Source organism: Acipenser ruthenus, chromosome 42 (assembly GCF_902713425.1).
Source record: "Acipenser ruthenus chromosome 42, fAciRut3.2 maternal haplotype, whole genome shotgun sequence".
Classification (NCBI taxonomy): Eukaryota; Metazoa; Chordata; class Actinopteri; order Acipenseriformes; family Acipenseridae; genus Acipenser; species Acipenser ruthenus.
The window spans coordinates 1,077,718-1,092,476 of NC_081230.1; the positions used below are offsets into that span (position 1 = coordinate 1,077,718).

General features: G+C 42.5%; 1 protein-coding gene across 1 annotated transcript in view; it reads left to right on the forward strand.

The window, feature by feature from the left end:
- LOC117404843 (zinc finger protein 850-like) overlaps positions 1 to 14,759 on the forward strand; it is a 29,829-nt gene that overhangs the window by 8,804 nt on the left and 6,266 nt on the right. Inside the window, exons 3-5 of the mRNA XM_059011374.1 lie at positions 2,224 to 4,304; positions 5,787 to 5,838; positions 10,592 to 10,677. Coding sequence (XP_058867357.1) covers positions 2,259 to 4,304; positions 5,787 to 5,838; positions 10,592 to 10,677 — 2,184 coding nt within the window. The 5' untranslated portion in view covers positions 2,224 to 2,258. The remainder of the gene's footprint in view (positions 1 to 2,223; positions 4,305 to 5,786; positions 5,839 to 10,591; positions 10,678 to 14,759) is intronic.

A 14,759-nucleotide genomic window follows, 5' to 3' on the forward strand; every position in this document is an offset into this window, starting at 1 on the left:
GCAAAGTGGTTTGCAGTGTACAGGTGCAGCACTGATGAGGTGTGGAATTATCAGACAGAGATTTGTAATCCAGTTGAAAGTAATTTATTTTTAACAATCCAGGTCTGGTGACCAAATAATGATCCCTGGCAATACACAGCAATGTGTAGAGCATTGGGTAAATAATAACGGGTTTGCAGTCTCAAATAAAACACACACGTATCCCTCCTACAATATAAATACACGGTCACCAGTCCTGGGTGCGTGCTGCAGTGCTCGTGGTGGGTTGTACAGGTTTATCAGTGACAATAGTGCCGTGCTGTTCCAGGTTTTGTGCTGGCCCTTTGCAACAGCTCTGGAATGTGTTAGTCATCTATTAATACAACAACCAACAATTATAGGCAAAACAAAACACTCACGATAAGTTATCACGATACTGCACAGGTCCTTCCAGGTTATTTTCTCGTAACCAAAGCAAAGGAACAGATTGCGATTCTCCATCCCCATTCATGCCGTCACACATGACCCCTTGGTAAACGAGTGCAGCTGCCCCTCCAATCTGCGACTGCCACGTCTTTTCCCTTCCAGGTCAATGAGTTAATTAACCAGAGTTCCACCCCCTTTCTAGCTGGCCGACTTCCCTTGAACCCGGGGAAAGAACTGTCGGGCCAGCCCATCCAAGGTACAACTCTGTTCTCGCTACTTATCGCATTGACAGGTCAGGAGGGAGATTTACCACCAAGAATCACTGTGTTTCTGTCACACCGACCCAAAAGAAAACTTTAATTTATTACAGAAAGTATTGATGAGTTGACAGATCTGTCTGATGTTGAACTTCTTCACGTTACGCAGCCATCAAACAATTTGGTGTAAAATGATCCTGATACACAAGCTGAAAGTCACGTTCTGTCAGTCCGACCTCAAACAGGTAGAATGTTCACCGCAGCGGAAGGGTTAAAAGCAGCAGGAGATGGTGCCTCCCTTCCAAATCGAGGCAGATCATTCCACACCTGTGGGGCTCTGAAGCTGAACGCTCTGCCACCTGCCTGCTTTCTCTGTGTCCTTGGAATACTTGTCATGGTTAAGAAAATACATGGGAGTTACTGTTTACATTTCCATGTGAGACGAGTTGTCAGACTGAGGTGTAAATGAAGACAATAACACCTGTTTCTTGAAACATCTGATTTGCATGTTTTCAATGCTCTGCTCCATTTCTGATGACAGAATGAAATCTTAATTGGCACGGAATGACCACCTTGGAGTAGAAACACACAAGTGATTCAAATGACAGGCTTGCTGTTGATTTAAACACTTCCGGGAAATGTCTTCACACAAGGGGTGGTTGATATGATGTCATCAGGCACACACTGCAGTTCAGGGGCTATGTGCGTGGATACGGGGCCAAAGCCAGCCTAGGTCTGTGCTCAAGTGTAAACGGGCTCAAATGATAGGAATCTATCTGATAGACCCTGTGACAAAGTGCGAATGAATCTGAATCAACAATCTCCCTCTCGACCTGTGAGAGCACTGTACAGCAGGAATTGCGTGCCCCGTACTGAATGTTTCGGCAGTTCATTCCGGGGGCAGTCGGAAGCCGCCCTAGTACGGTAAGCAAAGTTTCATTCATGAATTGGAGGAGACGTGATTGAACTAGCTATCGGAGGGGGCGGGGCTGAGGGTACTTTAGGGGGACGTGACGTCATAATCGGTTCCTTTGTTGTGGTTGATGGGAGGAAACGAGGACTGTTTGGAGCGAGGGTTAAGTGCTTTGTGTTTGATAAGAGACACACGGTTGCAAAACATTCTCAGAATAATTAAGCACAGATCTGGGAGCTGCAGCCTGAGGCCAGCGATTCACCCGGACTTCACCGCACTTACACTTAATCAAGCATCACTGTTTCCAGCACCGCACCTGCACTACGAGCACGCACTGTCTGGAGACGTGACTGTGTTTGTGTTGTGTTTGTGATTATTATTTTGGGACTGCAACCCCTTGTTTAGACGCTGGCAATACCCATTGCTGGGTAGAGCCAGCTTTATTATTTAATTTTTGTTCAAGAAATAAAAAGGAACTAGAACCGTGAACTTTGTGTTTGTCCTTGTCTGGAGCACCTGCATCACCCTTTCACTACGCACTACAACCCACACGTTCACAGACCCTGAGTCAGTTCAGGTCCGAGTTGTAAGTGTAAACACACCGATAGAGAACAGATCGTAATACTTCATTTCATTTTCTGCTTTCAGGACTGCCTTATCCTGGTGAAAGCCAAGGAACAAAGATGAAGTTGGTACCTATCTGCATTAAACAGGAGATGCCTGAACTGGAGCCTGTCCACATTAAAGAAGAGACTGAACTGGAGCCTGTCCACATTAAAGAAGAGACTGAAGTGGAGCTTGTCCACATTAAAGAAGAGGAGACTGAACTGGAGCCTGTCCACATTAAAGAAGAGGAGACTGAACTGGAGCCTGTCCACATTAAAGAAGAGACTGAACTGGAGGCTGTCCACATTAAAGAAGAGACTGAACTGGAGCCTGTCCACATTAAAGAAGAGACTGAACTGGAGCCTGTCCACATGAAAGAAGAGGAGACTGAACTGGAGCCTGTCCACATTAAAGAGGAAGAGACTGAACTGGAGGCTGTCCACATTAAAGAAGAGACTGAACTGGAGCCTGTCCACATGAAAGTAGAGACTGAACTGGAGCCTGTCCACATGAAAGTAGAGACTGAACTGGAGCCTGTCCACATGAAAGAAGAGACTGAACTGGAGCCTGTCCACATGAAAGAAGAAGAGACTGAACTGGAGCCTGTCCACATGAAAGAAGAGACTGAACTGGAGCCTGTCCACATGAAAGTAGAGACTGAACTGGAGCCTGTCCACATGAAAGAAGAGACTGAACTGGAGCCTGTCCACATTAAAGAGGAAGAGACTGAACTGGAGCCTGTCCACATTAAAGAGGAAGAGACTGAACTGGAGCCTGTCCACATTAAAGAAGAGACTGAACTGGAGCCTGTCCACATGAAAGAAGAGACTGAACTGGAGCCTGTCCACATGAAAGTAGAGACTGAACTGGAGCCTGTCCACATGAAAGAAGAGACTGAATTGGAACCTGTCCACATTGAAGGGGAATCTGTTGACTTGTTTAAGGATACAGAAAATATATCCCGGCCAAAGATATCACATCAGTGTAATGAATGTGGGCAGAGCTTCAGCCGACCAGGAAGCCTAAAAACACACCAGCAGATTCACACTGGAGTGAAGCCGCACCACTGTACTGAATGTGGAAAAAGCTTCCGTCAGTTAGCAGTCCTAAAAAGACACCAGCGACTTCACACTGGAGAAAAGCCGTATCACTGTACTGAATGTGGAAAGAGCTTCCGTCAGTTAGCAGTCCTAAAAAGACACCAGAGACTTCACACTGGAGAGAAGCCACACCACTGTACTGAATGTGGGAAGTGCTTCAATGCGTCAGGAAGCCTAAAAAGACACCAGCGACTTCACACTGGAGAGAAGCCGTATCACTGTACTGAATGTGGAGAGAGTTTCATGGAGTCAGGAAGCCTAAAAAGACACCATCGATTTCACACTGGAGAGAAGCCGTATCACTGTTTTGAATGTGGGAAAAGCTTCACTGACAAAGGAACACTAAACAAACACCAGCGAATTCACACTGGAGAGAAGCCGTATCAATGTACTGAATGTGGGAAGTGCTTCAATGCGTCAGGAAGCTTAAAAAGACACCATCGATTTCACACTGGAGAGAAGCCATATCGCTGTTTTGAATGTGGGAAAAGCTTCACTGACAAAGGAAAACTAAAAAAACACCAGCGAATTCACTCTGGAGAGAAGCCGTATCACTGTGTTGAATGTGGGGAGTGCTTTAGTCAGTCAGGAAACCTAAAAACACACCAGCGACTTCACACTAGAGAGAAGCCATATCAATGTACTGAATGTGGGGAGAGCTTCACTAACAAAGGAAAACTAAAAAAACACCAGAGAATTCACACTGGAGAAAAGCCACACCTCTGTACTGACTGTGGGAAGAGCTTCAATGTATCAGGAAAACTAAAAATACACCAGCGAATTCACACTGGAGAGAAGCCATATCAATGTATTGAATGTGGGGAGAGCTTCAGTGAGTCAGGAAGCCTAAATAGACACCAACGCATTCACACTGGAGAGAAGCCATATCACTGTGTTGAATGTGGGGAGAGCTTCAGGCAGTCAGGAAACCTAAAAAGACACCAGCAAATTCACACTAGAGCCAGCCACCCTCCCTCTCAGTCCCTCACCTCTCCACCCTGCTTGTTTGAGTGTGTGGAGAGCTGACTGATTCCTTGTCTCTCTCTCTCACCCTGCAGTAAATGAAGGGGGTCTCCAGGAGTGAGAGCCAGCCTGAATCCAGAGACACTGAGAAGGGGAGCGTGTCAAACTGAAGGAGACAGACCCATTCTTTCAGAATGAACTGCATTGGAAATGAATCTCACTCATCATGCTGTGAGGATTTATGCCAAGCTTGTTTCTGTAAACACATTAAACAAAGATGCCAGAAACACATCATATTTTTAAAACACCATTACTGTACCAGTGTCGGTGAGAAAAGAAGTAAATTATTTAAAAGAAACTAAAACTAAAACTCTCTTCCTGGGTGTGGCAGCAGTGTGCCCTTCATATTACTAGAATGGTCTCTAAGCTATTGCACCAGTGCAAGCACAAGCTGAAACAACCTTTTTCTTTTTTTATTTCACGTGGTGCAAACTTTGCACTGGAGCAAGTGCTGTTTTGGGTTTGAATGAACTTGACTGCTTTGAGTGTTTAAAGGGCACATATAGACCTTTTATTTTATTGTGTTACATGTTCCCATGTGTTTACGTAAGGTGTGTATTGTTTTCATTTTTTTGTACATTTTGACCACTTTTTTAAACTTTTAAATTGCATTCGCTGCCTCAAGATGGCTTCACATGTACCTGCATGGACCTCTCAGAACTACATTTCCCATCATCCTCCTGCTCACTGGTAAATTTATCTGAGTTACATATGTGAGCAGGTTAAGTACTGAGAATCTCCAAGCTTGTTGTATACTGGAGCCCTGCTTCAATGCAGTGGGATTGAAATACAATTCCTATCATTTTTATTGTGTAAATTGCTGTGTGTGAAATTATGACAGACCCACAATATTAGAGCTGTATAAATATACTGTAAAGCATGAAAGGTTTGCAAGTAAAAGATTCATAAAAGTTGCATTTACTCAAATCTGCAGAACCTACATACTGCAACATTACCATCATTACTACATTCATAGTTTATACAGTTTATGAATAATTGATCTAAACAATCTGCAGAATGAAGTTGCCTCAGACTGTTTGACAGTAACAAAGCTGGTGCTTTTGTGGAATCACCATTAGCTGTTTATTCCTTTGGGCAAAATATGGCTTATTTGCTTGTATTTGGTATCAGTATGATATCATTAGAGTGACAATGCAGTACATTCTAAGGCAGGCTTAGTTATTTAGAAAGGATTGCATTGAAATTGAGTTTGATTTCCTGTATGTTTTCCAGTATCTGTGTGTATAAAGGGCACATTATTATGTTTCCATTACCTCTGTATGTAAAAGGTTTGTCACTGTTTAAACTGTCAATGATTCCTGAGATAAAGATCTGCAGTGGAACTGAACAAACCCAAGGGAGACATTGAAAAAGGGGAAGATACTGCTGCTTGTGGTGAATATTCCCTGAATATGATATTAATACATGAAAGTGTATTATAAATGTAACTGGACAGATTAATGCAATCTCTGTGTCTTGAAGAAAAAGGGCTCCTTTCCTGCAGACACACTGAACTGTGTGACCCCTGAACTAGGTGAGCAGGGCTGGGTGGCATCTGGACTGGATTAGGCTGGAAGGACAGTTGAATTCTGTACAGATAATTCACAACGGCATCAAGAAGCGGTCTGATGCGAGGAAGACATAAAGCATCAATGTCCTAGCGGAAAAGGACATTAAAACATCAAAGGACTGAGTTTTAAGATGCAAGATGAACAAATGACCTAATGCAGATAGCTACCTAGCATAGAGAAATGCTATAAATATTCAAGCAAAACTAAACATGTTGTGCTCCACTTTGATTGCTAAACTAATTGCTGTAACTCTGCTATGCCAAGCTGCAACTCCGGGACTCTGACTGAGAACACGACCCAAAAAGGGAAGGCAAGCTAGTAAACGAGCAAATGCAGAGAGACTGAGTTTGCTGTAAGCCAGTATAGTTCCAGTTGCGTTTTCCTCTCATGAAACTAAATTAATTAATTGTAACACTATCACGTACAATTGAAATGTTAATTGTATATTTTGCACACCTTGTGTGTGAAATAACGTTTTAGTGAAACTTGATAAAGTAACTATAAGTAATCTACCTCATAGTTGTATGAAGAATTTATTTTAAAGTAAACTTGCTATATCGATAAACAATTTACTATTAGTAAGCTTAGTGTGATCTATTGTAAGATTGTCTGAACCATTTCAGTTTAGGCTGTGTGTGTGTGTGTGTGTGTGTGTGTGTGTGTGTATGTGTGTGTGTGAGAGTGTAAGCAGTGTCATATTTCACTGGTCCTGCTAGATGTTTTAATGCAGGCTGAGAGCTTTGACTGACTGGAATAGACTACAGATATGACCAAAGGTTTGCCTCACTCTATAGAATGAACTAATTTTGCTTCATAAAGTCGAATGAAACCTGCTGAATAATGTTACGTTAACATATTGAATTACAGTGATTTGTAGTTTTGCATATACTGAATGAAAAAGTGACAGAAATTGAAATAAATTGTCATTTTGAAATCTATGATGTACTGTACTACTATTATGACATCCAGTAGACTTTTGTGATATCCTTGTGTAGTTTCTTTGATTTCACAATGTTAAATAAAAGTTATGAATTGTACCAAAAATTCTAGGTGATGCTAAAAAAAGCACAGATAAGTCTATTAGAAACAGACTACAACTCTGGCTAAAGGTTTTGCCTCACTCTGTGGAATGAACTAATTTTGCTTCATAAATTCGAATGAAATCTTCGGAATAATGTTACGTTAACACATTGAATTACACACAGCTTTGTAGTTTTCCATATACTGAATGAAAAAGTGACATTTTGAAATCTGTGATGATGTACTGTACTACTATTATGGCATCCAGTAGACTTTTGTGATATCCTTGTGTAGTTTCTTTGATTACACAATGTTAAATAAAAGTTATGAATTATGTTCATATAGTTGTTTTTTTTGTTTTGTTTTTAATTATACCAACAAATTCTAGGTGATGCTAAACTTTTGTCTGAGCTGCACATATACATCAGCACTGCCATTACAGTAGAATGTTTAAATCTTTATATATTGTGTCTCAATTGCATCCTGTAAGACAGTGTGAAGTGTAGATGATGCTATTAAAAGAGAACACCTTTACACATTTCACTGTTCAGAAACCACTAATAAACTTTGCATTGATTTTACACTGAACTGCTGTGAAGTGTTTCTTCTTTATTGCTTTACTGCTGGGCTCCACTATTTGTGCTGCCTGTCTAGGAGAAGAGAAGTCTATTAATCCAAACAGCATGCAGATTGATTTAGATTGGATCAGGAGCAATGGATCCTCAAACAGGTTTGCACTGTACAGGGATGTCATGCATGCGGAAATGGGAAAAACAACAAACAAAATCCAGCATTACTTTAAAACATTAAGGTCACAGAAAATGACACCACTGCAGAGGTGCTTCATGTGGAGCAGCTTTGAGGTGCTTCATGTGGAGCAGCTTTGAGGTGCTTCATGTGGAGCAGCTTTGAGGTGTTTGATGTGGAGCAGCTTTGAGGTGTTTCATGTGGAGCAGCTTTGAGGTGCTTCATGTGGAGCAGCTTTGAGGTGTTTCATGTGGAGCAGCTTTGAGGTGTTTCATGTGGAGCAGCTTTGAGGTGTTTCATGTGGAGCAGCTTTGAGGTGTTTCATGTGGAGCAGCTTTGAGGTGCTTCATGTGGAGCAGCTTTGAGGTGCTTCATGTGGAGCAGCTTTGAGGTGCTTCATGTGGAGCAGCTTTGAGGTGCTTCATGTGGAGCAGCTTTGAGGTGCTTCATGTGGAGCAGCTTTGAGGTGCTTCATGTGGAGCAGCTTTGAGGTGTTTCATGTGGAGCAGCTTTGAGGTGTTTCATGTGGAGCAGCTTTGAGGTGTTTCATGTGGAGCAGCTTTGAGGTGTTTCATGTGGAGCAGCTTTGAGGTGCTTCACGTGGAGCAGCTTTGAGGTGCATCACGTGGAGCAGCTTTGAGGTGCTTCGTGTGGAGCAGCTTTGAGGTGTTTCGTGTGGAGCAGCTTTGAGGTGTTTCATGTGGAGCAGCTTTGAGGTGCTTCATGTGGAGCAGCTTTGAGGTGTTTCATGTGGAGCAGCTTTGAGGTGTTTCATGTGGAGCAGCTTTGAGGTGCTTCATGTGGAGCAGCTTTGAGGTGTTTCATGTGGAGCAGCTTTGAGGTGCTTCATGTGGAGCAGCTTTGAGGTGCTTCATGTGGAGCAGCTTTGAGGTGCTTCACGTGGAGCAGCTTTGAGGTGCTTCACGTGGAGCAGCTTTGAGGTGCTTCACGTGGACAGCTTTGAGGTGTTTCATGTGGAGCAGCTTTGAGGTGCTTCATGTGGAGCAGCTTTGAGGTGCTTCATGTGGAGCAGCTTTGAGGTGTTTCATGTGGAGCAGCTTTGAGGTGCTTCACGTGGACAGCTTTGAGGTGTTTCATGTGGAGCAGCTTTGAGGTGCTTCATGTGGAGCAGCTTTGAGGTGTTTCATGTGGAGCAGCTTTGAGGTGCTTCATGTGGAGCAGCTTTGAGGTGTTTCATGTGGAGCAGCTTTGAGGTGCTTCATGTGGAGCAGCTTTGAGGTGCTTCATGTGGAGCAGCTTTGAGGTGCTTCACGTGGAGCAGCTTTGAGGTGCTTCACGTGGAGCAGCTTTGAGGTGCTTCACGTGGAGCAGCTTTGAGGTGTTTCATGTGGAGCAGCTTTGAGGTGCTTCATGTGGAGCAGCTTTGAGGTGCTTCACGTGGAGCAGCTTTGAGGTGCTTCACGTGGAGCAGCTTTGAGGTGCTTCACGTGGACAGCTTTGAGGTGTTTCATGTGGAGCAGCTTTGAGGTGCTTCATGTGGAGCAGCTTTGAGGTGCTTCATGTGGAGCAGCTTTGAGGTGTTTCATGTGGAGCAGCTTTGAGGTGTTTCATGTGGAGCAGCTTTGAGGTGCTTCATGTGGAGCAGCTTTGAGGTGCTTCGTGTGGAGCAGCTTTTGGAAACACATTTAGAAGCACACTTCTGGAGATTGATTACTAAAAGATGTATTTTATTTTTAATCGAATGAGGGTCAAGTGGTACAAACAGTAACATGTAACAATAATAATCCTGGTTTGTTACCTTTAGTTTGTAGTTGCATTGGAACCCAAGGGCTGAAGCTGAAATGTATAGAAGGGGTTCAGACTGATACAAATGAACAAGGAAATGTCACTTACACTAACAAGGACCATATTGGTAAAGGAAACATAATGACACCACAGAAATCTAATAGCGGTGTTATTAATGTCCAAGAATAAACTGGATTGCTGGACTGCATTGAAAAAAATAAAAGTAAAAATTCTGCCATCTACTGGTCACTTTTATGAACTGATTCAAATATTAAATTCAGAATCTTTAACAAAAAGCCACATTTGTGTTTGAACTGGTTTCTCCTTAATATGTTTGAAATAATGTTTAAATATTCTTTCAATGAAGTGTAGCTTTGTTTCCTTCACTAGTTTTATTCTGCTGGTATCATTTAAAACACTGAGGGAGACCTCAATTCCAAACTCGTGCTGTGGAACGCCACACAGGGTTTTTTTTTTTTTTTAATATTGCTAAGTGAAAGAAACACATTTTTTATTTCCCTACAGGATATCTGGTACTATACTAGGGTAACATAAATACCAGTTTACAAGCCTTGCTTTCAGATAGTGAAATGGGCAGCAGTGTGGAGTAGTGGTTAGGGCTCTTGACCGGAGAGTCGTGGGTTCAATCCCAGGTGGGGGACACTGCTGCTGTACCTTTGAGCAAGGTACTTTACCTAGATTGCTCCAGTAAAAACCCAACTGTATAAATGGGGAATTGTATGTAAAACATAATGTGATATCTTGTAACAATTGTAGGTCGCTCTGGATAAGGGCGTCTGCTAATAAATAATAATAATAATAATAATAATAATAATAATAATAATAATAATAATAATAATAATAATAATAATAATAATAATAATAGTGTTGCACTTCCTTGATCACCTGGGGGGTGAAATTGTCCCCTCCCCTTGAACGGCTTCTTTCACAGTATCTTAAACTGTATCCTTGTAATCTCATTGTGCTGTATACATCTGTGAAAGTGAACCGAAGCAAATAATATAGGAAACCGCTAACGACTCCCTAAACAGAACAAAGAGAGGCTAACACCGGACAGCGGACACCCAGGGAGGGGCTGACGTGTTGGGGGCGTGGTCTTGTACCTGAACTGCGAGAGAGGGGGTTAAATCTGCAGTGAGGGTTAGTCTAGTCACACAGATTACCTGTCGCTGTTAGATTGAGCTGCCTTTTTACCCTGGAGAGAAGAACCGAGACGGTCAGAGCGAGTGACTAGAGCCGTGCTGCACATCCCACTGACAATACCTGAAGTAAGTGTCTCCCTCTTTATTCATCTTCTAAATCAGCTTCATACTCTCCTATACTGTCTAATTGTAACTGAGTGTGTCAGAGCAGTCACTGTGTTACTGGGCAGGACTGTAATTGTGTGCAGTGCTTTGTTTGTTGTTATTATTATTATTATACTTTACAGTAAATATGAAATAGATTTCGCTAGATCTTCATGGCATGTAACGTTTGTCAATTAGCTGTTCTAATTCTGACTCGAGTTCACTTAACAGAATAATTCTACCGATTTCGAAGTTAGCAGTGCTCCAGTAAGCTTTTTATATCTGGAGCATGCACTTTTGCACTTATGGTCACTTTTAAATAACTGCGTACAAACGTATGTATATATATATATTTTTTACATAAACAGTTGTACGTCTAGTGTCTTGCATATACTAGTGCTTTACAATAATACCTGGTTGTCTGAATTTGTAATGAATTGGTGCTCTTATCTCTTTCAAATACGGTAACTCCTGTAGAGTTTAACTGCGGTTCAGTTGAGTGGAGGGCCGCGCAACGTTTGCCGCCCTAGCAAACGAAATGATTTATTTCTGTTCTAAAATGGAACGTTTGCCTGTAAAAAAATCTTTTTGAACCTACAGCCTTCAGCTTACAAGCGTGTTGTGTTAACTGTCAGCGCTACACGATGATTAGTTGAGACAAACAGGATTTTGAAAGATGAAGTCAGCCAGCTGAAAATTCTCCAGACTGTGTTATATTTCAAGTCGTCGTTCATCTTCATCATCATCATTCTGAGATTTTAAGCTGAAGCTCTGGAAATTGTTGGTTTCCTGTGAGTGTAACACTCATTGTGGTCCCTATTGGCACAATGAAGTACGGTTTCCTCTGTCTATGCTGGTTGATGAGAGTAACGCTATTTGCGGTCCCCGCTGGACAAAAAAGAAACCTCATTTCTAAGAATTAGCTATGCTGAAGGATATATTTGGTAAAAGTAAAATATAAATATTGAAAAATGAATACATAGACGTGTCTGTAATTTGTGTTTACATTACTATCATATAAACAATGACATTTAGTACTGTATGAAATTACATATTCAACAGTTCTTGTTCAATTGTATATTAGTGAAGATTTTTGTACATAAAGGTTGTCATGCTTTTTATATAGTTTTACTTATAAATATATTGTAACAACCTGGACAATTGCTTTGTTGCAGGACTTGTTGTTCAGTTTGTATTGGAAGGGGAACAGGACGGGTCACGGTGTTAGTGAATGGGGAGAATGTGTGCAGGACTTGTTCAGTTTGTATTGGAAGGGGAACGGGGCGGGTCACGGTGTTAGTGAATGGGGAGAATGTGTGCAGGACTTGTTGTTCAGTTTGTATTGGAAGGGGAACGGGACGGGTCACGGTGTTAGTGAATGGGGAGAATGTGTGCAGGACTTGTTGTTCGGTTTGTATTGGAAGGGGAACGGGACGGGTCACGGTGTTAGTGAATGGGGAGAATGTGTGCAGGACTTGTTGTTCAGTTTGTATTGGAAGGGGAACGGGACGGGTCACGGTGTTAGTGAATGGGGAGAATGTGTGCAGGACTTGTTGTTCAGTTTGTATTGGAAGGGGAACGGGACGGGTCACGGCATTAGTGAATGGGGAGAATGTGTGTTGTTGTTTACGGGGGTTGCAGAGCATTTGAGAATTCAACACCGTCTCCCTGAGTTGGGGCTGCCACCGGTCCAGGTTTGACCCGGACAGTCCAGGAATTAGCATCTGTGTCCGTGTGGCAGGAATTAACAAGCCTGGATGCCGTGATGTCAGGTTTAAGTGAAACGCATCAGAAACACCAACCTTCCTATAATATTTTCTTTGACATACATTAGTTGCTTAAACGATTTCCACTGTTGTATTTAGAAAAATGCACTGTTTAGTACTGATCTGTACATTCTACTTTGTCTTCAGCATTATTCAAATACTGGGGACTACGAACATAACCACGTGATGTAAACAATCCAAGTGGGAGGTTGCAGTCACGTGACCCCAGCAGGCTACATGCTGTCGGTATTTTGCAACCACAGAGTATTCTTCTACCTTCAGTCACAGGAATTAGAAAGATATCATATATGATGTGCAGGTACTTGGAATCTGTGACCTCTACTGTGCATCACCGGTGAGCGAACGCACTGACGTGATTTGAACAAGATTCCTTTATCCTTTTAAGAAAACATACATACTGGTACATGTTTAAGAAAAAATACATTTTCAATAGTTTGTTACAAAATACAGTAATATGAATTATGTACAGTTTCTATGTTCGTATATAAACGTTTAACATCTTTCATTAAATATACTCGCAATTAAAACCATGTATAAGATTAGTATAACTTTGTACGGGGATTAAAACAAACTTTTGTTCTATGAAGCGTCAGTAACTAGAATCTGTAAATTTCCTGTAAAATCAGCTTCAGCGAGTGACAGCTACATGGCTAAGCTATGGAGACTTCTGTTCAGTTTAAGTTGCCTAAAATTACAGGTAGATGGATGCTGTTTGCAATTGTTGTACTTTTAAATATGTTATAAATGATGATGCTTCATATTAGTTCAGTAAACAATGAATGTAGCATTCTGTTAACGGTAAAGGCATATTTTATGTAAGGACTGGGAATCACCAACCTGCTTAATTGTGTTAAACTGCAGTATGTAATTCAATATGTTAACGTAACATTATATTCGACTATGATGCAACATTGGTTAATTCTGTAGGTTGCTGGGCACAGGTATAATTGCAGTAATTCATCTTAAATGGCACTTCTCATATGCAGGGGTTGGCACAGTCATGTTACACAACAGACACCTTACAAAATACTGACCTCACTAGGACAAGATCATATATTTTGTCCGTTAGTATTACGTATGATTCATTTTATCCCAATATCAAATAAACATACCTCATAATGCTGTGATCGCATTACTGCAAGTGTGCTGGAACTAGAGGAGCTCTCAGCACCCCTGCTTTAAACATGGTTCCAGTGCCACTGCATTACTGCAAGGGCACTGGAACTAGAGGAGCTCTCAGCACCCCTGCTTTAAACATGGTTCCAGTGCCACTGCATTACTGCAGGTGTGCTGGAACTAGAGGAGCTCTCAGCACCCCCTGCTTTAAACGTGGTTCCAGTGCCACTGCATTACTGCAAGGGCACTGGAACTAGAGGAGCTCTCAGCACCCCTGCTTTAAACGTGGTTCCAGTGCCACTGCATTACTGCAAGGACACTGGAACTAGAGGAGCTCTCAGCAGCCCTGCATTAAACATGGTTCCAGTGCCACTGCATTACTGCAAGGGCACTGGAACTAGAGGAGCTCTCAGCACCCCTGCTTTAAACATGGTTCCATTGCCACTGCATTACTGCAAGGACACTGGAACTAGAGGAGCTCTCAGCACCCCTGCTTTAAACATGGTTCCAGTGCCACTGCATTACTGCAAGGGCACTGGAACTAGAGGAGCTCTCAGCACCCCTGCTTTAAACATGGTTCCAGTGCCACTGCATTACTGCAAGGTCACTGGAACTAGAGGAGCTCTCAGCACCCCTGCTTTAAACATGGTTCCAGTGCCACTGCATTACTGCAAGGACACTGGAACTAGAGGAGCTCTCAGCACCCCTGCTTTAAACATGGTTCCAGTGCCACTGCATTACTGCAAGGGCACTGGAACTAGAGGAGCTCTCAGCAGCCCTGCTTTAAACATGGTTCCAGTGCCACTGCATTACTGCAAGGACACTGGAACTAGAGGAGCTCTCAGCAGCCCTGCTTTAAACATGGTTCCAGTGCCACTGCATTACTGCAAGGACACTGGAACTAGAGGAGCTCTCAGCAGCCCTGCTTTAAACGTGGTTCCAGTGCCACTGCATTACTGCAAGGACGCTGGAACTAGAGCTCTCAGGACCCCTGCTTTAAACATGGTTCCAGTGCCACTGCATCACTGCAAGGACGCTGGAACTAGAGGAGCTTTCAGCAGCCCTGCTTTAAACATGGTTCCAGTGCCACTGCATTACTGCAAGGACACTGGAACTAGAGGAGCTCTCAGCAGCCCTGCTTTAAACATGGTTCCAGTGCCA